The following is a 24,588-nucleotide window of genomic DNA, read 5'->3' on the forward strand; positions in this document are numbered from 1 at the left end:
GGTGTTTCAAATGGACCATACGATGTGCGAATGCTAATTTGCGGGTTAGAACGAGCAGACACGCAAGGCCAGCAGGTAATAACGATGGAATGGTATGGCATTAGCAAGCACCTTCCCTCAATCCCAGCCGCTCGATAACATAAGCGTTTTAATTGACCTTGTTTTGCAAACACGATCGCCATTATTTAGTAAGCAGTGCTAATTAGCAGCGCCCGGCCAGCAGGAAAGTGAGAGGGAGAGAATGTAGCAACTTTTAACACCTTATTATTTGTATGCATATGTGTCTAGGTGAAATGTTCAGATGGCAGTGGGACGGTAAATATCTTTAAATACTTTCCTTTTTTATGTTAAATTTTTATTCTAGTCAACAAAGTTGCTCTGTTTGCTTTCTTTTCAACAGCACACACACACTCACTCGAACGCAGCAAACGACGCATAGAAGAGCAGAATAAAAGCTTCATTTAATTTAGCTTTTTTGCAAATCACTTCGCCACAATCTGGTCGCTCAAAACCAGTTCAAGCCCTACATAGGGCTCACGCAGTCACTGGAGAGTCCAACAGCAGCATTATAAATTCATCCTAGACACACGCAGCAGGGTCTTATGCTTCTCGCCCCCCTCCAGGGCCGCCAACGGCACTAGCAAACCGAACAAAAGGCAGCATAAATTGGTGGGATCGTGAAATGCTCGTTAAACGAAGCGACAATCCACCGGCGGAGGAACGCCCCGGTAAGGAACGGGCTGGGTTCATTGGCCCACCGCAACAACCGCAAACGCCGGTGCCCAAGAGCGTTGGCCTACAATCGATAGAAAAATCTCAATCCTAGCGAGCCCTCCGCGGTTGGCGGTTTGGCGGCATCGGAATTGATGCCGCGTGTGGCGTTGCCGTTTGTTTGGTCTGTTCTTTGCATCACGTGAAGCACACGAGAGCGAGAGGGCAGATCGAGATGGAGAGAAAGAGAGAAAGTGCAAATACGAGATGGAGTAAAAAGCGTGCCCACACAAGCATGCTGTGTCTGTGTGATTCTTGTCTTTTTTTTTTTTTGTTCCTTTTCCTAGAGATAGAATTGCGATCTTCTTCATCTTTATGTTTTATTTGCTTCTTCTTCTTCGCCCATTATGTACACACTCACAGCCAGGGAGAGAGCTTTGACAGTCCGCTTTTGTTGGCGTGAAGTAGCTTTTTCAAGTCTCGTTATACCTCGTCCAGCATAACATGGCTGGTGTGGTATGTTTCCTTTATGCTTTGTCCAACCAGCTCACCCCAAAACTCCCACCGTTTTTGTGGCTTTCGTTATTACTTTTTTTGTTCAAGTTTTGCCTAAAGCGTTCGTGCATGAGACCGTTTCGTCTCTCGTCTTGATTGGCATGATCGCACGACGTTCGTGCGCGCGCGCGCCCTCGCGAAATGTTCGATCAGCGTATGAACTTTGACAGCGGCACGGACGGACGTGTGAGTGGGCCAGAGTAGCGACCAGATGCGTGCCAGATGTCATATCTCATCCGAAGCCAACTGACCATACGCGATCGATGCTGACCGAAAGCGCGGCAACCGAAAGTGCGGCAACCGAAACTCGGGTGAGCTCGAGAAGATCGCGACGTTGGAAGTTTACCATCGAAGGAAGGCATAAAAGCGAGAAAAGAAAGAAGCCTCTCAGCACATCCTTCCGCCCGGACGACGCAGACCTGTTAAAAATCTAATCTGCTAACACAGCACGATATGACGTGCTGGTGGTTGTTGTGTGTTGTTCTTCTTCTATGCTCGAAATTTCGCGTTCGCTTTGATAGTCCTTCCACACACGCCCCATTCGCACAGTGGCTAGAAGCCGCACGTCAACCTTTTCCCTATTGCTGGGTGGGGCGTCCTTTCCTGTCCGCTTTCGTTACAGGTCAATGCCTCCTTTATGCCCTACGGCAGCTTCCAGCAGAACGGGGGCAGATGGGACAGCAAAAGCGTAGTATTCTCTCCCGGTAGAATCTCGCAAGATGGTGGTGAGAGATATGCGAAGGAGGTGGAAAATACGTACCACAAAGTGTGTAAAGCTAAGCTTTGTCGAAGCGTTGAAGAAATGTGTCGCATAGGAAAGATCGTAACCCTGGATCGCACCTAAATCGGAAACACTAGAACCGTAAAGCATCCCTTTCATCAACCACCGTTTGGATGGTCATTGGCCCGGGAATGGGGTAAACTTTTTCGCTTCGGCGTGCGCATCTCTCCATTTGCGCTGTATCAAGCTGTCCCTTCATTAACCTGGCGCGGTCCTGTATGCCATGACCTAATGTGCGACAAACGCTTTCGCCGCTCTTCGATGTCGGTTGGAGTGTGTGCGCGCGCGCGCGTTCGCTCGCTGTTTTCGCGCAAAACCCGTTACCGCTCTGTCGGGTTTGTTTACGGATAGCGGGCACTTTAAATGTTACTTATTTGCTTTCTTTCGGGGCCACTAAAAATAATTTTAAAAAAAAGCCATCCTACAGGTAGCATAGATACCGTACTACCAGCGTGCGTCTGCTTTTGCTCGGATAGCTAACGGGGCTTAGTGTCCATTGGTGGACAGGTTTATTGCGATTGCGGAACCGGGCAGGGCCGCATTCTTAGGCGGCGGTAGACTAAATAAATCGTTTGTTCAATGTTGGCAGTATTCTTGGAAACGTTTCAGGATTGTTTGGAATCAATAAAATTGTTGTTTTTGGAGTTTTTACGATTTATGAGGATTTTTAAAAAATAAACTGAATAACGTGTAAAATAATCGAAGCAAAGCAATCACACAAACCCATTGGACTAAGGGAGGCATACACTGTTGTTTAAAAACGACGATCCATCACGCTACTGTCGACCCGTACTCCCATAGATCAGTGGTACACTGCCACTTAGAACACGGTCAACGAACTTGGCTCAAGTGGCCACATGCCCTTTAAAGTGGCGGTTTTTTGTTGTTGTGCTGTGCTGCAGCGGAAAGGCAAGAACAAAAAACGAACGATCTTGATCAAATTGAAGTACCAGAAGCGTACAGTACAGTACGGAGAAAGAGAGTGTGTACATCAATAAAATGCATTCACTCATACCGTCGCATCATATTTCGTTTTTGCTGATTTCACTGAGATCGCGATCCTTTTTGCCTTTTTGTTTTTGCAGAATTTTATAAAACATTCCATTATTCAAATTCTTCCTTCGTCGAAATTGTTTGTTGATGTGGTGTTGATTTGTGAGAATTGTTTGACTTCAATTAAGTACGCGTGATTTTATATGTTATTAATGCATATGCAGTTAGGCTGTTTGGCATTCTTGCGGCACATTTACCACTCCCGTGATAGTATACGTGACTGCCGTAGCGTAATACTTCTGCTCTGTTCAAGTGCTCTTTTTGAGGTTCTCTCCATCTTTCTCTTTTTTCTGTCTCTCTCCTGCTCTCTCTCTCCCTCTCTCTCCTGCTCTCTCTCTCTCTCTCTCTTTCTCTCTTTCTCTCTTTCTCATCTATCTCTATCGCAAACCTCAGCACATGCAAATCTCGCTATAAAACCAAACAAAAAAGGAATGAAATCGATAAAGCCGGCACCACACCAAACCGTTATTGTGCAAATGTGCATTCTTGACCTTTTGCGTTATCTAGCGGCTAATGCGTCGTGTGCAGTGCATTTACAAACGCGGGCGGCCGCGGCTGTGGTCGGAAGCCTTGGTAGCAGAAACGCGCCGGCACCACCAACAACAGATTGTATTCTTGGCGCGTACGACTGCGTCCTACACAGACAGCCGGGCAACTGAGGAAGGGAAAAGAATATACACACAAACGCGCACACACCACAAACAACCAGCGTCGTAGAATGGGTTACATTTGCAGTGTCAGAAGACATTATCTATCGTGTGCTTTATGGTTAGCAAACAAAAAGGGCAAAGAAATGAATTGACGAATGTGTTGGTGTCTCCCTTTTTCCCACTCTCACTCCTCAATCTTTCTCCATCTCGTAGCCATGTTTGTTTGTTTGTTTGGTTTCAGAAAGGAAGCATCGCGACTGCATCATGCCGCCACTCGCTGAACCCGTACGCAGCAGCGTGCTGCGAGCCAGAAGGCAACAAACAAACCAACCACCAGGACCAGCAGGCACGACCTTCACAACTCGAGCCGCACAGAAATGGTCCATTTTGTGTGTGTGGAAAACGTGTTGTTTTTCTCACCCGCGTGTGGTATGTTGGTTTTTTACACCCGTCCGCAAGAGGAAAACATTCCAAGCAGGGGGAAAAATGTGTGTACGACTGTGGAAACGCGGAAAGCAGGCAAAACATAGACACAAAACATTCTAAATAATGCAATAGTGCAGTATTGCATCACCGTAAGGAGTGGTCTATACAAACGAAAGAATTATAACGGAAACCATTTGATGTAGTCTGAATAGTGGATAAAGTTGTAAAGTAGAAAAACAATAGAAGCTCTTAGAACATTGATTTTGCTTAATGATAACGAAAAAGAACAGTAGAGATAACAGAATATAGGATGTCATACCAAAATAAAGTTTGAAAACCATTTATCATTACCACCGATCAGGGTAGCAAGCCAAAGGAAAGCACAAAAGGGTCCACAAAACCGATCGAAAGACATCCAACGTGATCCTCATTGAGCCGGAATGTGACAATGAGAACGCTCCACGCCTGCACGCCTCGGTACACTTGCAAGTGCAAGCAAAACTAATAAAGAAGTAATTAAACTCTTCGTCAAACAAACATGTTAACATGATGATTGCGAAAGAAAGTCGGTCTGTCTTGTTGGTACAAACGCTTCGTTCCATGAGGCTGCAAGCGGCGTCATCTTGCTTCCTGACCCCCGAGTTTCTTCCCTTCCCTACCAATCGACTGCAGTCGAGAGGGTTGATAAGAGCGTCTGGCAGTAAGATTTGCTCCGTGAATGCGGCCTTTTGTTGGATGTTTGTTGGTGATCCCTTCCGTGCACCAATTGCATCGTCTTTCTCTCAGCGGAGGCCGCGCGACACCAAAAACACAAATGGACTCCCCCTTCGGTAATCATGCCTGCGAGCAAGGGAAGGGCAGGAGCTGGAGAGGGAATCAGGCCCGTAAAATCATCAAACTGGGTCCATCCATTTGTCGGTCTTTCGCGCAGAACAATGCTCCAATCTTTCACTCGCGCCAATGCAAATGAAGCGAACTGAGCACCACGCATCTGGCCACGGCTGTACGCGCCAGCTTAACCCTTTCTTTGTGCGGGAAGCCAAGGGGGGAGAGTTTGGGCCATGGGAAAGGTTTGTCACACCCCGGTGGGAAGAAATGGGACGATCGGGCGCGTGCGAGAGGAGAAAGCGCGAGGGACAATTTTGCAAAACAACCACATCTCCACCCGGGGAAGGAGAAAGAGCATATAAGCAGCGATGCAAACACTTCAACATTTCACCCATAGTGAAGGGATGGTGCGTTTCAGCGCTACCCTGGAGGCTGAAGATGGGGAGAAGCGGTTGGAAAGGGAAGCGAATGAAAAGAAAACAAAAAAAAACTGGCAAACACGCGATCATCGTAAACAGATGAGAAAGCGGACCAAGAGAGCGAGGGGAAACGAGAATACACAAACAGCTATTGACAAAGAGAGAGGGAGAGATGGAGGGAGAGAAAGAACCCAAAGAAAAAAAATTACGTCCTCATCTTTGGCCAACTGCGGCCCAAAACTCCGCACAAGAAGTTGAACCGAAAAGAAGCAGCAAAACGTAAACATCAGCCTCGTCAAAAATGATGCTACTTCTCGCGTACGGTTTTACCGCGGGCGCGGCTACTACGATATTCGGGCGGGAAAAGTGGGGCTGGATTGGTGGCCAACGCCAAGAAGAACAAGAAAAGCACCGGGAACGGGCGCGGGGCCAAGGGTAGCAAGGATAAGAAGCGACGAGGATCGCGCCCGCGCTCGGGAAGGGTTTGCGAAAGGGCTTGCGAAAGCAACGGTACGCAAGGGGGAGGCCGAGTTTGAACAGTGTACAGTGGGTTTGTGTGCGAGAACGGCGAACAAAACAAAAAAAAAACATAAACCCACCCTACGAGCACAGCTCGGCGCGGCGAAAGAACGGAGGATCGTTCGCCGTAGTAAGCCGTGGATGAAGAGGGTGAAGAAATCTCCAAGAACCGTCAACAAACGCACGCACGCTTGTGTATGTGTGTGTGTGTAAATGGGGGAGAAGGGTCCAACCGGGGGCCTCGTATGGGGTTGCGAAGAGAGATAAGAGAAAGAGTGGGAAGAAGAAACAAACGGACGGCAGCGTTTGGATACGCGTTAGGAATGTGTGATGTGCAGGCGGGAAGGAGCAGAAACAAGCGGATGGGAAGGGCGGGTGAGTAATTGAGACGAAAAGGGTGTCACTCGCGAAAAAAGCATACTCTTGTGTGCGAGTGAGTGTGTGTGTGTGTATAAAGCAGAGAGGGAAAATCAAAACAACGCACCACTAAACCCCCATAAGATCAACATCAACGCTGGTGGGGACTGTTTGATGCTCTTGATGATGATGATGATGATAATGATGATGGTGATATTTTCGACGGTGATGATACTGGTTTCGATGACCAAGGACAATAATGGCGATCTTTAGGGTGCCATAAATTACTAAACAATGAATCGCGTTAACTGTTTGGATTGATTTAACGGAAGTTTTTAAAAAAAGGATTATAAACTTTAAAAAAAAGTATAACACAGTCAGATGACAAACAGGTGCCTGATAATTGTAAGAACAGTGTAGTACGAACAATCACTATTGGTGGAAAAATCCTAATAATTATTAAATAAATGCAACTAAAAGAGAAAAAACTAAATAAAAGAAATATATTTCACCCAAAACAATGCACAGCACTGTCCTACTGTGCGAAAGGGCTTTACGAAAACCCAGACTAAAACACACAAAACATAAACTCCAACAAAAGTGGAGAACCCGAGGAGGGCGAGGCGAAGGAGCGACGCGATCAATGTGCACACCACCCCATTCTCCATTCTGCCGCGAATGCCGCACGTACTCTGCGTCAAAAACCGTCTTCTATCTCGTGCTCTCTTGCTCGACAATCCCCATCCTCATACACCATCCCTGCTGGGTTCGCGTCTTCTGACCGAGTGCGCCCATTGGGCCATCGCACGGTTGTATTGGTGCGATTTCAAATCCCGACGCGCGAAGCTTGCCTTTGTGTAACGGATAAAAATTCAAACTTTCAACCCAAGCGACGCGGACGCTGGTGATTTTTATGTTTGTTTTTTTTTTTTTTTTTTGCAGTGAAATGCGTTTTGGGGCTTTTGTTTTGATCGACACTGGGGAGCGGGTTTTGAGTGGTACAAAATAAGGTTAGAGACATTTTAAACGAGTTTACTTCATATGCTTTGAAGCGTTGGTAGTATCATAGTATTCCATTTGCTTCCGACAGTCTCTAGTAACAAAACAGGGCAACGCGTTCCCCGCGTTGACGTGGTCCTCGGAAAAGAGGTCAAACTTGTGTGATTACGCCCTTCCAGCGCAACACACACTGGCCGGCCGACCGCGCTTGGCGGACGCGCTCGTGGAGGTGGAGGTGCAGTGCATCCATCTCCCGCCCCATTCGCATTCGCCATCGCGTCTATCCGTTCTGCTTATGTCGGCACTTTTTTCCTTTAGCCCGGACAACATTTGATGCGTCACATGTTTGGCGCGCTTACACGACCGTATGCGGCGGGTTTTACGCGTTACGCCGCCGACCTATCTCACACACGGTTGGCAAAAGTGACGCAAAATTGGAAGGTCCATCCGGCGCGCAATGGATGGCCTGTGTTTTATGACCATTGCACCGTTGCACACTGTGCTGTTGGCTTGCTTTTACATATCCTATTCGGGTTGGTATGTTTTTCTTCTTGTTTTCTATCGTTTGTTGCTCCGTGTCTATTGTTCACAATGAATATCTTTGATTAAGTACAGTTATGCTCGTTTCTCGGTTGCTGGCGTAGATACGCTGTTTTTATTACGTCCTTCTATTTGTCGCATCCACAACGTGTGAACTAGTGAGTGTATGGTGCACACGTTGTGCATTGTCTTTTATGTAACTTAATAAATTATGTGTATGGAAAGGTTAATTTGTCATAATTTAATGCCATGTTTTTAATATAATGAAATAAAAACACTCGGCAATAAATTTAACTACCTGATTCCTGCGCTTTGAATGCAGCTAATATGGTGTGCGCTAATTATTTTAGGCTTAAAAATCACTAAATATTTTCATTTGTTTGCTAGAACCTAAGGTCTCCATAATAGCATTAAAATGGTAAGTGAAAAGTTGCAAAATTAATAAATTTCACTAAATGAAACAAAACACTTCAAAAAAGTAACACACTGGCTGCCAAACGAAGTGGTGAAGTGCGGTAAAGAGATAAAGATGTAAGGCATTCCTATTAACACTAATTGCCTCGTGCTCGATATCATTCTAACATGGCTCTCGTTAGGGCGTTGGTAAACATTTGCTAACGAGCCGCTTTGCCCCCTTTTCTTGCTGTGTGTGTGTGTGTATGTTGTATGTCTTGGGGTCGGCGGGGTGACATGCAGGTAAATTGTCATTTCCGACAGTACACGCACTAATGGTGGTGCCACTGTTATGATTCACACAAGTGAATGGATAATTGCGTTTGCACTTGGTTTGAAATTTCAAAATTTCAAATAATAACAGGTAGTTAAGAGAGAAACATACTTCAGCACATCGAAGCGTGCTTGATTGCGTTCCATAACTACAAAAAGATAACGAAGACAATAAAACAAGTCTTGAATGAACCTTATCTTTTCACCTTTCTGCCGATATGACAAATGTATGTTTGTAACACGCGCATAGATAAAGCAGGCAACATTACTCTTTGCTCTTGACCTTCAGATGAGGCTATAGTAGTGTTATGATTAATACGAGTTGATGATTTGGGAAACACATCACACATTTGCTAAACATATTATTCCAAAGCCTATTCCAAAATGAAGGATGCATTAATTCCAAACATTAGTTCTGTATCAGACCATAACCATCAGTTTAGATTGCATTGTGACTAAGAAATTAGTTCATCAAACAAACACACACACAGACCAAAATATTAGACAATTTGTTGTGCCAATAAAGCTCCACAAAAGCTTGCTCTATTTAATCACTATTTCCACTCTTTTTATGGGGTTGTAAATTGCCGCAACACAACCCGCGCTGCTACTGGTGTTGGTCTGGAGACCGTTCATCATCAAACGCAGCATAACAAGCAACCCGGAGGCTCATCAAACCGGAACGAAACATGAGTTTTAGTGGCACGACTTTGAACAAAGTCAGATAAGCCCGGGGCACAATAAACGATGAAGACAAAATCACGCAACGCAGCAGTACCACTGACGCGCGCTTTAAACCCCTTGAAGTGTCTCCTGCCGACGAAAGACTTCTCCACCAATCCATCTAGTTTTTTAATGCTACTTTACCCTTTACCCAGTGGGCGCGGGTAGCGCCCGACAGCCACACAACGGAACAGAACAGGAAAAAAGAGGCTAAAGATGACCGGTCGGTGATAAAAATTAGATACGCCTGATTCGGTCCGCGCTTCATTGTGGCAGCCGAACCGAGACAGCTACCGGAATCCGCGCGCAGATGTCTGCACGCGTCTGCTGGCTATCGCGACCAAGTCGAGCAGGCGGTCTTCGCCCCGGTTCAGAAGCAGCAGCGCAGCGCGGAAGAAGCGAACCACGAGCACGCAAAACAAATTCACCAACGAATTACAGCCTCCTGCACCTCCGGAACAAAGCGCTCGTTTGACGCGGAGAATGGGGCGAGAGCCGTGAAGTATCTTCGGGTTTTTTTTGTCGGTGACTTTCTGCTTCTGTTGTCTTGCTTTATTTATGCTGTCTCCCCCCACTCGCCGTTTTGTGCGCTCGCGCCAAAAGGGAGCAACGGTGAGGAGCCAGCGATGGGTCCTGGCTGGCGATCTTTCAGACTGCGCTTTGCGTACGACGTCTGAAGACGACGATCAAAATCGATGGCAGAAGCGTTAGGCGCGCGCCAACAGTCGTACCATGCGCGTGGGGCATAGTGTGGGGGTTTCGTTCTACCTGCTACCTTTACGGTTGTCACCTCGCATTCCCCCTGCCCCAGAGATGCTGATTTCAGGCTTGTTGGAGGATTGTGGTTTTTTCTTTTCTTTTTAAAAGAAGTTTATGTTGCTTTTAATTATACGACAGAATGGAGCTCGTACCACAATGGTGCTCCATTCTGACCCGTAAAGTGTTTCACGAATCCCTGTCAGTCCTGTGGCAAGGATTGGGCTATTGCTGTTTGTATGACCTCTTTCCTGTTACGGACAGCGATTTGCTGCCGTTCCTCCAACCCTGGACCATCCCAATTCGAACGTGTTTCCTTAATGTATGAAACTCTTGACAGTTTGAATGATTAGATTAATATTTAAATTTCACTTCACCTTCGTTGGATCCTTCGTCGAACCGGATCAACCGATGAGGGGAGGTGGGTGTGTTGAGGCGACTTTTTGTTTTTGTCTTGGTGAAGGGAAGAGCCTGCTCGGATCTTGAAAGGGCTCTCGCATATACGGATGTCGTGGAGTAGCGTACGAAACGATCGTACAGTGTTACTTGGCAAGAGTAAATCGGCCTAAGCGCGAAGAGGTTTTTGTTTCTCTTTCAGTCTTTTCCAGGTTTTCGTGTTGGACGATGATACGCATCCATATGTGGGATGGCGGAGATCGGCGTGGGCTATGCTTCTGGATTTTTGGCAAAGCTAGCAGAGGACGAGATCAACTGTCCACCCATCATAAGCTCGGTTACGTTCGACAGAGGAACAGACAGAGTGTAGCGTACCCGAGAGGATCATACCATCCTCTGCTGCCTGTTTCGTTTTGATATGGAAAGAATCCCTGGTAAGATTTTTTGGACGAGTATGCGATGTGTGAAAAGTATTGAAGTTGGTACGTTGGAGTAGCGCTAAGTAGATTTCGAAAAAAATCTGCCTCTTCTACGATATTGAAATAAGTTTTAATTTTTTCTTGCTAAACACTCATCGGCGTTGTTTTCTTTGTTCATAAATATGTACCTTTTTATCATCGATCTTGATACCATTCCCATGACAAATTGTGTAACATGGAAGGCTACACGCACACACATTACCAATTATACGACTCGTTTAGGGCACACGTATAAAGTTTGCAATCGAAACACACCTTCCAAACCATATCCCTGCTCACGTTAGTCGATCTGCGCCATACATTAATAGTTAAATTATTCGTATTTTTCCACAAGATTTATGTTACGTCTCATGGCAACTCGACACGGAATCGAGAGTGATCAATTTCCTGTAGCATATTTATTAGGTAGAAAAAAAACCAAGGTGAATTAAAACAATCGCTCAGCCATCCTCAGGGTGGGTGGAATTCTCACCATCCGAAAAGGGCAGCTATTACACGCACCGGCAAGCAGAGAGTCTTCGGAGTTGGTAGGTGATCGTATGATTGAAGTTAATAAGTATGTTCGTGCTACTGATACGCATCGGTACCATTCGGAGCAGCCCGAGCGGAACGCCAGTGTCGAAATCATCTGTGCCAAGTTAATCGCACGCAAAAGATGAGTCTTAATATTTTCGAGGTATGTGACGTATGGTGGACTGGTACTTCTTGATCTTGCCGCTGATATTTGGTATTCGTTGCCATTGGAATGTTGACGGAACTGCGATAGTCAATGGTCGGAACGACAACAGAAAAAAAATCCGAAGGTTTATATTCCACATTAACTTTTAAAGGACTTTTTTTCTTAAATAACAATAAAAATGCTTATGAAACGATTGAAATAACTAAAAAAATACTCTCCAACCTTTTTATTGACGCAAATGTTGCTGTTTCTTTTTTTTTAGAATCTTCCCTTTTGGATTTTGGACCTTAATTTATAATAATCTTAACAGGAACTGTCTCTAGGGGATTGCAACTAGTGTCTCATATTACCCGAAGTGTGGCCATAATGAAACAACATTTGCCATACAAACAAAGGGTATAAACAACCACACATCATTTCGAAGCATAAACTGCTGAGGGACGTGATTCTGCCTACAGTAACCACCTCCGATGTACTCCAGGGTTTTGATCCTACTTACGCAAAAGGGAGGGAAACAAACGAATGCGTGAAAGATATCTCCACTGAAAAGAGTTGCACCCAGCCAGGTCGGACAGATGACACGCACGCCCCGGGATGGACTTGTCGTCCGGACGATCGACCCGATGCGCGATACACGCCTTCACACATTTGCCTGGTGCCTGGCGCGACCCAATCCCTGTTTCGTGCGTGTGTGTGTGTGTGTATACAACTTGACAGTGTCGACGCAGCAGGAGCATAAATAACTAATGATACTTTGTTTAGCGAAACACCCAATTAATCATTGGGCTGTCGAGGGTCGTTTCGTCTCGGTGGACGATACAGAGCCAAACCAAGAAAGAAAAGGCTTCACCCAGCTCGAGGGACGAGATCCCGGGGCCCGTCGGCAGCGTCCGTCAGACGTCAGGCGTGAAGGCTTTGCCCATTCTGTCTGCTTGGTTCTCGTCGTGGTGTGTTCCCTTTTTTGCGTGTTCATATTATTAGCATTTTGGCGCTGGTGTCCCGTCCGGGCTTCCGATACGCGCTCGCATTTTGCAGGCTCGGCTGCGATCCTGTCGTTGCACGCCGTGTGGGCAACCGGTCGAAGCGATCGTGAACGATCGTTTCCAGAAGCCTTTCCGAGATTATTATCTTGCAGCAGCCCAGGATTGACAACAATGTAGCCCGGGACCAGTGGACAGAGATGCTCACGTGCTCGTGCATGTGTGTGCGTGTGTATACAAATTTGGCGCGAAATATGGTCCCTCAACTAGCACGTTGGCAAAATAAACGAAATATATGCGACAAGGCTGTACCTTTTTGAAGCGGAGCATAGATTTCCTTTTTCAGGATATTTATGGGTTTGTGAAGTAGTTTGTTTGGTTGTTATTTCCAAAACGTTATTTGGTCTTATGTATATTCTTCGTGGTGTTTTGACATGCTTACGATGCCTGGTTTTTTGCACGCTTACCAAGAACTCGGTTCCTCGTAATGGGATAGCCAACCCTAGTCGCAAAGGGCAAGTCCAAACAGATGGAATTCAACTTCATCTTACCTTTACAATATGCAAAGCTTCTTGCAATAGACTTTCAATCAATCCCTTAATGACATTTTCAGGAGTCTACTTCACAGATGTCCATTTAAAATCCATTTTCAATTTAGCCAGCAAAAACGTCATACAAGTAGTATCTAATAATTAAGTTTTTTGTTTTTTGTTTCAATTTGTTTCCAAAATTTGCTCTTGATGCGATACATCCGCCGTTATTACGCCGAGCCAATCAAACTAGACGACGCATGATTAATTTTCCTTTCTCTTACCCAAGTTTTGCAAATAATTGTCGGCCACACCTTGACCCAAAAAAACAAAGCCACAAATTTGCAATTTCTCGCCAACTTTTCTTGTTGGATGCGGGCCCCGATTTTAATATCATGTGCTTCCGTTGCCGCGCTACCGGCACTGGCCGTGGTTAGCATCTGCCCTGCTACCAAAGATAATTACGTAGGTTCTTTACTGCAAACTTCAAACAATAACGTCGGGATGATCGTTGGAACAGCGGAAGACTAACTTACCCACGGTTCCAGCAACCGCGTTCCGGATGATCCATAATCTCGCTGCCAAATTCGCTCCAAGAACGTTAAAAACACTCAAATAAATTGAGAAAGTAGCAAAAGAGATAGAAGCAACAAAAAACCAAAAACTGCAACGATCATCACCCCATCAAGCCCACAGCACAAAGAGACGACGGCAAACATAAACAAAAGTACATGTAACGTCCCAAAGACGACGAGAAAATCGAATCGATACGATACAACTATCGTAAAAAATAATCTTACGCTAAGTTTTGCTCTTCAAATTTAGGGCAAGCAACACCAGACCCGAGAAAATCACCCAACACAAACGAAGATAATATGCTGCCAAAGAAAACAAAACAAGGATCGCGAGAGAAAACAAAAAAAGCATAGAAACAACCACGCCAAAGTTCGTCAAATGCCCTCGGGCGAAACGGATCCAACAAACCAGAATGAAACACAAAAAAAAAACAAATTGAAGTCTTGCGGTGACCGAACGAGACCCCGGGAAAGGTGAGAAGGTGGTAAGATAATTATTTTTTCCCTCCGAGAAGGAAAAAAGCCTTTCTAAAGTGGCTCCCGGAACGAGACAGTGGCACAGTGGCAGCACGGAAGGTTCCATGAAGTGGGGTGGAATGATCTCCTGGAGGATGCAATGTTTGGGCAGATTTTTGAGACACACAATCATACGCGTACGTACAGAGGCCGCGATCGTTGGGGCGTTGATTGCCTGAGGGCTGTGATAATCGAGATGGTGTTCGTGGCTTTGCTTTAGTGTTTTTTTTTTTTTGTAGCCGTTCTGAGGGAGCGTTAGACGGTCCGGGGTAATCATTTTCACGAACGTGGATTATCTCGAAACCTGTTGATCGACTTGCACGGTTAAAATGTGGTTCTCTCCCGGTTGTTACGTCAAAGCGCTTAAGCAGTAGGAACGATTTTTGCATCATTTTTAACAGCCTTTGAAATATTTGTACTTACTTTCACGCAGAAGATGAACAATTTAACAGATTGTTTAGAAGAGTTTAGTGTGGATCTTTTAAAACGAAACGACACAAACAATTCTAACATTGACATTTGCCTCCTACCTAACGCCAAACTTCTGGTAGCGTGACTGCACACCGGTTACCAATTTTCTCTGGCCCCGTCTGGATATGCTTCTGGTGTTGGCAGTTCTGAGTTGCCTTCATATCCAGGGCCGCTCCACGTCAAACCAACCGCATCTTACGGCTCGTCGAATCGGATAATACCATGTAATGCCTTGGTGTAAAGTCAATCCCACACCGAACGGTGAAGAGCGGGTTGGCAGAATTAAAGCAGGAAGGAAGGAGGCGGCGATCGAGCCCACGATCATGCCGCCCATGCTACAACCAACACTGTCAGGGTCACTGTACGGATTGTGGCCTTCGACGGGCCCTTTCCTCGTACCAACAATTTTCACAACCCAAAGGGCTACTGCTTTTGGGGACGGGGAAGTACAGTCGGGGATGCGGCAGACGCACGTAACTTATGTGTTTCTCCGCTCCGTTCGCCCGGACGACCCTTCCGTGGCCAATTGCATTAGGGAGCGCAAAACCCCTCCCTGCACACAAAGGGAAGCAACCGAACGGGGCAGATAATAGGCCGCGTAACGAACCGACCCATGTAGCGATCGGCTTCCTCCCGCGGCGAGCGATGGAGCGGACAGTATACAGCGGAAAGTGGAAGTGAGGCGGTACGTTCAAATTAACTTTTTGCTTTTTCCACCGTTTTTCGAACGTTCCGCGATCACCATCTGGAGCCCGAACACTTGTGCCCTTCGAGGGTGCCCTTCTGAGGGTTTCCCGATACGTTTCGATGCGCGTCTTGCCGATGACACAAGACGAGTGCGTCCATCCGTCCCCAGATGCGAGTCGTCTGGACCGGCCGAGATTAAGGCCGAGATTAAGAGGAGGGGGAGAGGGTGGTGAGTTTAAAAACCGGTAGCTTAATCAACTTCACCGGCAGGCAGCCGGATCGAGGCAAGCGCTACGAACTTAGCACACAGACGACAGACAGGGAGGTCAAATTTGTGTACAGTTTGTTGTTAATCTCTGAAAGCGCTTTTTTGCGCCAGATTTTCAAACCTTCACCAAGTACCTTGAAGCAAAACGCAAGCGTACCTCTGTTAAGTTGCAAAGGTAAGGAAAGTAATTCTACCCTCACATACTTCAGACGAAAGGAAGGCAACTGAGCGATGGGTAGAGAACATAGTCTGGTATTGATTTCCTTGCTGTTGGTAGTACATTAAACGAAGATTCGTTCTTTATCTTTGCGTGAGTATTCATGGCGTACACAATCAGAGGCTGAAAAGTTTTCACATGGACAAGGGTGTGTATATTTCAGATTTTGGTTATTTGCCCTGAGATGAAATATGATTCTTGTTCTTCGTTATTCTAGATTATATTCTGGGTTATTGGACAACCAAAGCTATTCCTAATGATCGAAGGTTTATACGCTAACAACATTCAATGGATCATCATTATCAAGAAATCAACGTAATCTAAATCAAATTAAAAATACAAAGAATGCACAGAAGTTGCATGACGAGCCAACCAATATGATAATAGGTAACCTTGTGACAACTTTGCTCACAATGAACGTTCAATGTTATAACAAAGCCATCAGGAAGTATCAAATTGTTCAAAAAGCCTCGTATAAACTTTAAGATCCAAGGTGGTCTTCGTACTTACTTCTCCCTCTTCCCATGACAATGATCTATTTTACGCAGTTTCTTGCGTGACTTCCAATAATTTGGAGACTTCAGCCTCCTATTATTAACACTTTAAGCGCCGTGTCATATAAATTCGCATGACGGCTTTGTTCGCCGCTCAGCTCTGTATCTGACGCTCACCAATTCTCTTGATAACGAATGAGGTAGGAAAGAGAGAACGAGAACGACATGTGCTACGCCGCTTATCGCAATGAAACAAAAGAGTGATAACAATCGCACGAGAAACTGTCGCTCTCATCGCTCTCTTGCCATGCGCTACGTACTCACTCAAAAACTGTGACGTCAGGCTGGCGGTCAAAGTGTTAATCCCATCTCTCTCTCTCTCTCGCTCTGTGTTAGCTACTGTTTGAGTATGTAGCGGGATCGGTTTAGAGTTCCACTTGCCGAAAGTCACATCCATATACGCCTATTAAAAACGCGTCTTCAAACACATTTGTCTTTGCAAAACGCGCGACTTGCGATAAAGTCTTTTAAAACCCTCCACAACAAAAGCATCGCTTCGTCAACAAGACAACTTCAAAATGCACCCCCACCAATCGTTAACACCCGTCCGAACCGTTGAGGACGCATTTTGTGAAGCATTATGCAAATGCTTATTTTTATTGATTTTAAAGCGCATTAGTCTGCCACTCAGCTTTGCCAAACGCAAACGCCTAGCATCCGTCCTGTGCCAAGAACCTGGGGAAGAGTTAGGTCGCGGGTACGGTGGACCAAAGGATACGCTTGGTGTACATTTGTTATACTCTCACCTTTGTGGCTACTGTTCTACCGGCCGAGTGCAACGAATACATTGAGCACGAAACACAGAGCGGCATTTCTTTTTTCGCAGCAATAAACAATACCATTGTGAGCTTGAAATGATACCAAATCGTGGTTTGTTGTGTTTTGTGCATCATCACAACCACACATCGGCATGGAATGCCAATCAAGCACAATTTTGCACCAAGTGTCAAGAGAATAGGAGAGAAATGCAATTGCTTCCCGCAAACACGTACGATCAGTTCAAACGATTCGGTTTTACGATGCATTTTGTTGGGGTTTTTTTATGAACAGCTGAATGCAAGTTATAAATCAATTTAATGTATATGCATTAACATCAACAAACCCATTCAAAACATTCGCATAAATTGAAAACGCATCAATAAATTCTGTCACATTGCTACAAACCCCATGAAATGGGGCCATTGTGAACCGAGCAACCCTTTCCTTCTTTATGTTCAATATCAGCTGGCGGAAGACGAGTGGTGCTCTCCAGTTGATGCTCCCCACGGCAATGAGCCAGCTGTAAACGATTGCATTGATTGCAGTCACCAACACTGCATGCCCTTTCTGTGGTGGAAACTCCTTCCGACTGGAGCGAACCGTAAGAAAGTAAAGAAGATAGGCGAGAACGATGCATCTTATAAATCTCGCCCGCTCGCGTTTGACGAGTGATTTGTTTATCAATTTCCAGCCCCACCCCGAGTGAAAGTGGAACGCGTTCTGGAAAGGGGGTGTTGCACGACGGTGGGTTGCACGGTTGCAAGATGGCGGACGCGGCCACATCCGAGCCCCTTGCGGACGGTCGATTTTTACCGTTTGTTTGCGTTTGAGTTCGCCGTATGGTCTGTCCCACCGAACCTTCCCCAGCCCCAGATGTTGCTAATTGATTGTATACACACGCCCGTCAATCAGTCGGGGCCTTCCGCGCGTCCCACTTCCTCGTGTGTGTTCGCGGGGCCTGTACGCGAGCGATCCATTTCGATTGCTTTGCATACCATTTCAAGAGGCTGGCTAGAGGAGTGAGGTTGTCATTGGTATTGTTTTCTAGTGCAAGAAATCGGCAAACGGAGTGCATTAAGCGATTGGAATGGAACCGTGTGGCCTTGATCGTACGATCGGTGGGACTCGCGTTATGATGGTTTGAGCGAGAAAAAAAAGTTCAAAACAGTTTGAAAACTGAGAAACGTTGTCAAGATAAGACTGGCAACGGGGCAAACAAATATCTTTACATTTCTTCTGTTTGCTTTTCATATCAACACAATTTACCAAATCGACTTCATCTCTGGCTCATCGCTACCTTTAGCCCCGTACCGTACCATGGGGTGAAGAAAACAAGGGTGAACAGTTTATGTATTTCGGTAGCTAGCGACGTCTTAATGATCACATTCATTAGCACCGAATGGCCACACGGGGGCTGCTGTTGTGGCTCGGCCCAGTCCACCAATCGAACCGAGCTTACCTTCGCCAACCACCCCAGACACATTTAAACCTATCAGCCACCGCTTTTCGGTACTGCCAAGCGTCGGAAATTAAACGCACAAACAAACCCGAAACCCGCAAACGACACAACAAGAACAACTCAACATAACGAACACTTAATCGAGGATTCAAACAAATGTCTACGTTTTTTTAAACCTTTTTTCGTTCAGCTACTGTCTGGACAACCAAATTGCCCAGCTGCGCGTTTGAGCGGGGTGTAGAATAACAAAAAAGGAGGGAAAAATACGTGTCCATACACACAATTCGGTAGCCGGGACGACTGGCGCAAACATGGCACTAAGCTCTTTCCTAAGAACGGTGGACGGTGTACATTGGGTCGCTGCAAATTCCGGTAGCGTCAATAAATTAGCGGATTTTCAGCAGCTTTCGGGTTTTCGTTTGCTGGTGATTGTTGTGCGTATATCCTGAGCAGAAGAAGAAGCTTTTTTTTAATGGGAGGGAGGCGTTGGACTAACAGACAGTTTTGGTATCTTTTGAATGTGCTCAAGAGGACCTGCTGAGTTGGTATATTTTTTTTAGTCAGCCATCGATTTTTTAGTTGCCTATCGGGCAAGCGAAAGGAACATTTTGCAGGCTTGAAAAGTATGTTGTAAAACTGTTTTTACTTGAAGATCTTGCCATTCTATGAATGTGTTCAATATCAAAAGGATGAAAACGAAGGGCTAAAGATGTTTGCAATTTGCTCCAACAAAGCCGACACCTAGAAGACGAATCTGCATTGAATCGTAGACATCGATACGGGCCCTAGCAAAGCGATCAAGGTCAAGCAACTGATCGTTTGAAGCAGAATGGAAGATCTTGTTACAGAGAAACACCCAACACTACTCCTGTATCGTGAGTCTCGCAATTTGCGACACGAAGTCGCGCCCAGCAACCTTGAAACTCGCGTGCCACAATCCGTGGGTGGGTTAGAGTTCTGGAACGTCGCACCCCCTCCCGCCAGACCAGCAAACAGATCGCGCGATCGTGCGTTTCTCTTATGCAGCTCGAGATCGAGCTAAATATTGAAGGTTATTTTTAGCTGGCAGATCTTACCCATCCTGGACCCATGATGGGGCAAAAATCGTGTACCGGAGCTACAAAATTCCGCTGAAGCGTGCGAGCCCATTGCGAGATGCACTCCTCCACTTGCGATGCTGCATCACTTGAGTCTCGTGATCTGTTGGGGTGAGCCCCACGAAAAGGGGATGCCAAGTGCAATTACAACGCAGCACCTCAGCGGGAAGAGAGAAAAGGAAAACAAAACAAAGAAAATAAAAAAAACACATTCCGATCATGAATAATGGAACCATCGTCGTCCTCAGCCCGACCCGACGCACCGATCGCGTCGATCTGTCGCACCAATGGCGTCGGATGTGGAATGCGCGTGAATTATGACGGCGTGAGGCCATCATGCCATAAATTAAGGAATTATTATCTCGTCCAGCGGGTGGTGATGGTGGCAGTAGTGATATGGTCGGATGGTGAAGAAACTCCACTGCAACGGACATCTGGCGAAGGATGTTGCCGAAAAGGCAGGCTGAGGCATGTGCAAGTGCACATGTCAACAAGCGTATTCATCAATGTGCGATCTGCGAAGCGTGAAAGAAGCTGAGCTTCCGACAGGCTTTTATGTAGATTCGCGCGTAATTTGATACCGTATCGTGGCGGGTAGTTAACGGGGGGTTTACTAATGATACGTTCGATGCTATCAACCGACTGACGAGGACACCAAGGGATTAGAAGCATTAGAGTTGGGATCGGTGTTGAATTTCAACGGTCATAAAAGCGTGCTCCGTCCAATACGCGTCAAGGATTTTTCCGATGTTTAAAGTTGTCTTCTGCTTTCGATAATGTTACCCGTTTATTCACCCCATTTAAACTATTTGCAATTATTTTTTAAATTTCCCACAAAAACCTCTTACAGAAGGAAGTATGCTGGCAATGCCTCCCAGATAAAGATGTAAAAATGGCAAAGAGCATACATTTTATCGAAAACGATTTATTATGCCGAGTCATAACTGGTGTCCCGCGGAACCAAGTTGACTTACCACATTTTTACTGCACTGCAAAACTGTTCTAAAAATACGCCGCTCTCCCCCTGCCGAATCGAATGTTTTGCAGCGGCAGAAAACATGGCTCTGGCCACGATGCAGCAGAAGTAAATCAGCCGAGTGCCTTCCTGGGTTGCTGCCCCCTTTCCCTCCGATCGTACCGGGCTTGATGGACGTGATCTTAGCGGTGATGAACGACGAACGGAACTGGAAGCCAGCTGGTTTCGAAGAAGCAAAAAAAAAGTGGTGCAATAAATTAAGTCCCGCGAAGTTACCCTTTTGGTATCCTCGAGGCGAGGAAGAGGGGTTAAGCATACTGCTGTGGGGGTTGTAGAGCTGGGGAGCTAATTTTAAACCCGCTGCATGTGTACGTTTCTCGATGAAGCTATGCAATACGCCAGGCGAATTAGGCAGTGCAATACAGACGAGTCTCCCACTCATGAGCAACGTGCCAACGTGTTGGAGGGATAGCCAGTTTTATAGCACACGGCTTAAAGAGTACTGTTTTATTATATTCGAAGTTTTATACGCCAGCCCGTACAAAAAATACATTATTATTGCAATGCAATTAATAATTTACTATTGGCGAGCCACCCAAAAATGGCAAACATCTCCAGCCCACGGAGATTTAATCTTCTTCTTGCACTGTGTGCGTTTTATGCCTTTACCTAGGGAGGGTTGCATTCGTTTAATTCGTTCTTTGAAAGTTTTATTGCAGAATGCAGTTCACCTTGAAAATACACTACCACCCCACCCCTAGCCTAGCTACTTCTTTCACTCGCGCTCGCGCTTTTGGCTTACAATAATCCGGCCCAGACAATCCTTAATGCCAGCCGCTCTCCCCTTTGCGATACGTGCGCGCCCACCCGCGGGCATCTGACTATCGGTGGAATGAAACATAAAATAGCGTGCTTCAGTATTGCGATTGGGAAGAGTGAAATAAAAAAAAACAAAACCGCGTCTTCTCCATTCGATTTACGACCGCCGGCGTACAGCGCGCTCCTAGTCACTGTTTAAAGGTTTTAAATTGTTCATTTACCGAGCCGAGCGATTAAATCCGCGCAAAAGAGGGGTAGGCAGTTTCGGGTGTGCGTACACATTTTTTTTGCCGGTTGTAATTGTTCCCCAGCAGCTGAGAATCGTTTCGGAACGGGCGGGCCGGTTATTACCAGAGCGCGATGAGAGATGGTGCGTCTGTAACCAGAAAGGCACACACATGCACGTGGGCAATGGGTTTTAAATTTCAATTTTAACCCGTACACAAACACACAGAGTTTGAGCAGTTCCATGAGTTGCCACAATTGTTAAGCTGTTGCCCTTTACAGGTTCACCCCCTCTGCCCAGTCCAAGAAACTGTACCATCTGTGTGTGTGTGCGCGCGCGAGCGGTCCGCGGTCAGTAATCTTTGGCGTGCTTCATCTATGCGCTACCGCGGCGTGAGTTCATCAACCTGCAAGCGTCGTCTGCCAACGGGGTAGCGTGCGCGCGCGCGCTCACCCTCCCTTGTCGCTGTTTTAGCTGGAACTAATCATGTGTGGAGAAGCGGGAAAGGAAAGAAGAATACGCACCACACCAACGCCCTTCGATCCCTTCTGCACCCAGAACAGAGAGAAAGAAAATAAAAAGAAGGAATAACAACATACGCACCTTCCGCCCCAAGATGATGAGGCTGCGTAGAAAACTTTGCGCGACCGTGCACGCACAAAACGGGGCGCACAATGGGGTGGAACCGATCGGTTTGTTGTCCCCCTTTTCGGCTAGGCGAACATAGAACCAAAGAAGAAAACCGAGATGTAAGCTTCGTTTCAGGAGAAGTTTGTTCCCCATTCCTCTACGGTCCTGTTCGTTTCCTCGCTGGCCTACCCCCCCAAATGGGGAAAGTAAGCATCCCGGTTTGGCAGAAAAGATGCTATCAAGCGTACGGTGTTAACGATCTCGTTTATGATCGTCGTTACGATTTGTTTCGGATCGTTGAATTTGGAACGATGCGGCTAAAGTGTGCGAAAGAGTGCGGTGGTATTAACGCACGCTGCTAATGGGTGCCTCAGTTAGGTCGGCCGGGACCGCTTCAGCGCGCGGCTGATGACCCCGTGGTGCGAATCAATCCACCAATCAAACGATGGCTATAATTTAGCTCTTGAGCAATTAGGACAATCAGCTTCTTTCAAGCACGCACCGAGATGCAGCGGACATAAAAACGGAAGGCTACAAATGTGGAACTGCCTGAAGAAGGGCGGAGGAGCAAATTGAAACCAAACCGACGGGTTTGCAGTTGTGTTCTTTTTGTAATTTCAATCACCCATCTCCACATTTCCTTTGCATGTTTCTCACTTTCGGTGTTTCATCGAGGGTGCCCACCCTTCCGCCCTGTTGAGGATGCACAACAGGACACGACCAATTCATAGCTTTGTGTAGTGATTATTGGGCTTTTTTTATTTACATCCACGCTACACACTAGTCACCAACAAACCGGCATCCCGTTGGCCGAGGGTCAATGTAACGAGAAAGTAAACCTAACGGATGGGTTGCCAGTACTCCAGCACATCGGCATACTTTTTGCGCTCTAAAAGAGAAAAAGCATACAAATTGATTAGTTACAACAAATGCAACAGTCCTTCAAGGCAGGACCATCGTCCTGCACGACAGTGTTACTAACCAGGGGTAGGAAAATCTTCCGGATGCAGCTGAATGTAGTGGCGGAAGGTGGCATCTTTCTCGGCAAAGTGAGCATCACGCCACTTGTCGGCCATGGTGGCCACGGCACCGACGGCTAGAGCGGCTGCGATGTGCTTTTGAATGCCTGCAGAGAAACGGGGGAAAAACAGCCAGGATATTAGACTATTTACCCTCACGGACGGAACGTTACATCACAGGGCGAACTGCGCGAAACACAACACATTACCGCTGAGCGCTGGACGGCCGGTGCCATAGTTGACGTAGCAAGCGCCGATGAATCCGAACACGCTACCCACCAGCGGGGCCCACTTGTCGTGCAGCCAGGATTTCGTAAACGAGCCGGAAAGCAGCTCCTGGGGTGATTTTCCGCCGTACATTTTTGTTTTTCCCCTGAATCGAGATGCGGATTTTCTCCCAACACCGATCGACCAACAACACCTCGTTTGACGCACAGAACGTCAAGCACAGCTGACAGCAGAGTGACCAGAAATACCGATTTATCTGTATTCCTACCGATTTTTGATATGCCTACCGATTCACAGATGACCGCTCTGAAACTACCGATTTTCCATTTATCCTACCGAAAATCACAGATATTTGATTTTTCAGTCGTTTAAACTTAATCTGTGGCGCTTGGGATGCTGTTTCAAGGATTGCTAACCTCATTTGTTACTTATCGCGCTGATGCACGTTTGTTTGCCTGGCACTTTTTAGTTTTATCCGTTAAAACTTAAGGCCGAAAATACACGGACCGGAATTTCGCGGCCGCGGAATTCCGCCTGCTGTCAAACCCATATACAAAGTGTCAACGGCAACTTTCCCGAACTGTCATATCCATACATTTTTCAGCAAGCGGAATTCCGCGGCCGCGAAATTCCGGTCCGTGTATTTTCGGCCTAATGTTCATAATAAGTAGAAAATGTCAGTTGCGTGGATTCCGAGAATTGCTCGTCAAAAAAAATCATTTAAATTTGAATTTGAATCTCGCTGTCGGCGGATAAAGCTTAAAAAAATTGATCGTTGAAATAATTGATTAAATTTAAATTGTTGCGTTCTCAACAGTGCTCCTGCCGAAATCTATCAATATAATCTGGCCACAATGGCCCGCATTGCAAAAGCTCGCTCGAAAGGTCAACAACCGTCGCAAAACCGTCAAAAAAGACCGTCGCCAGCGCCTCCAAATCGTTGCGAGTTTCGCTCGCTGGCGACGTCGGTTTTCAGTACT

At 46.3% G+C, this 24,588-nt stretch overlaps 1 protein-coding gene across 1 annotated transcript; it reads right to left on the bottom strand.

Moving 5' to 3' along the window:
* Positions 1–23,089: 23,089 nt before the first annotated feature.
* Positions 23,090–23,831, bottom strand: LOC120896602 (NADH dehydrogenase [ubiquinone] 1 subunit C2). Its single transcript, XM_040300845.1, has 3 exons — positions 23,590–23,831; positions 23,344–23,487; positions 23,090–23,250 (listed from the first exon to the last, which is right to left on the bottom strand). The coding sequence occupies exons 1-3, from the start codon at positions 23,738–23,740 to the stop codon at positions 23,201–23,203; spliced, it is 345 nt and encodes a 114-aa protein (XP_040156779.1). The 5' UTR covers positions 23,741–23,831; the 3' UTR covers positions 23,090–23,200.
* Between the last annotated feature and the right edge of the window lie 757 nt (positions 23,832–24,588).

The sequence above is a fragment of the Anopheles arabiensis genome, chromosome 2 (genome assembly GCF_016920715.1).
Source record: "Anopheles arabiensis isolate DONGOLA chromosome 2, AaraD3, whole genome shotgun sequence".
Classification (NCBI taxonomy): Eukaryota; Metazoa; Arthropoda; class Insecta; order Diptera; family Culicidae; genus Anopheles; species Anopheles arabiensis.

Bases quoted from the DNA above. Each gene is read 5' to 3' on its own strand.
- LOC120896602 (XM_040300845.1), bottom strand. From the start codon at position 23,740: ATGTACGGCGGAAAATCACCCCAGGAGCTGCTTTCCGGCTCGTTTACG. The intron at 23,488-23,589 runs GTAATGTGTTGT...GTTTCTCTGCAG, and splicing joins CGGCCGTCCAGCGCTCAGCG to GCATTCAAAAGCACATCGCA. The intron at 23,251-23,343 runs GTTAGTAACACT...TTTCTCTTTTAG, and splicing joins GGAAGATTTTCCTACCCCTG to AGCGCAAAAAGTATGCCGAT.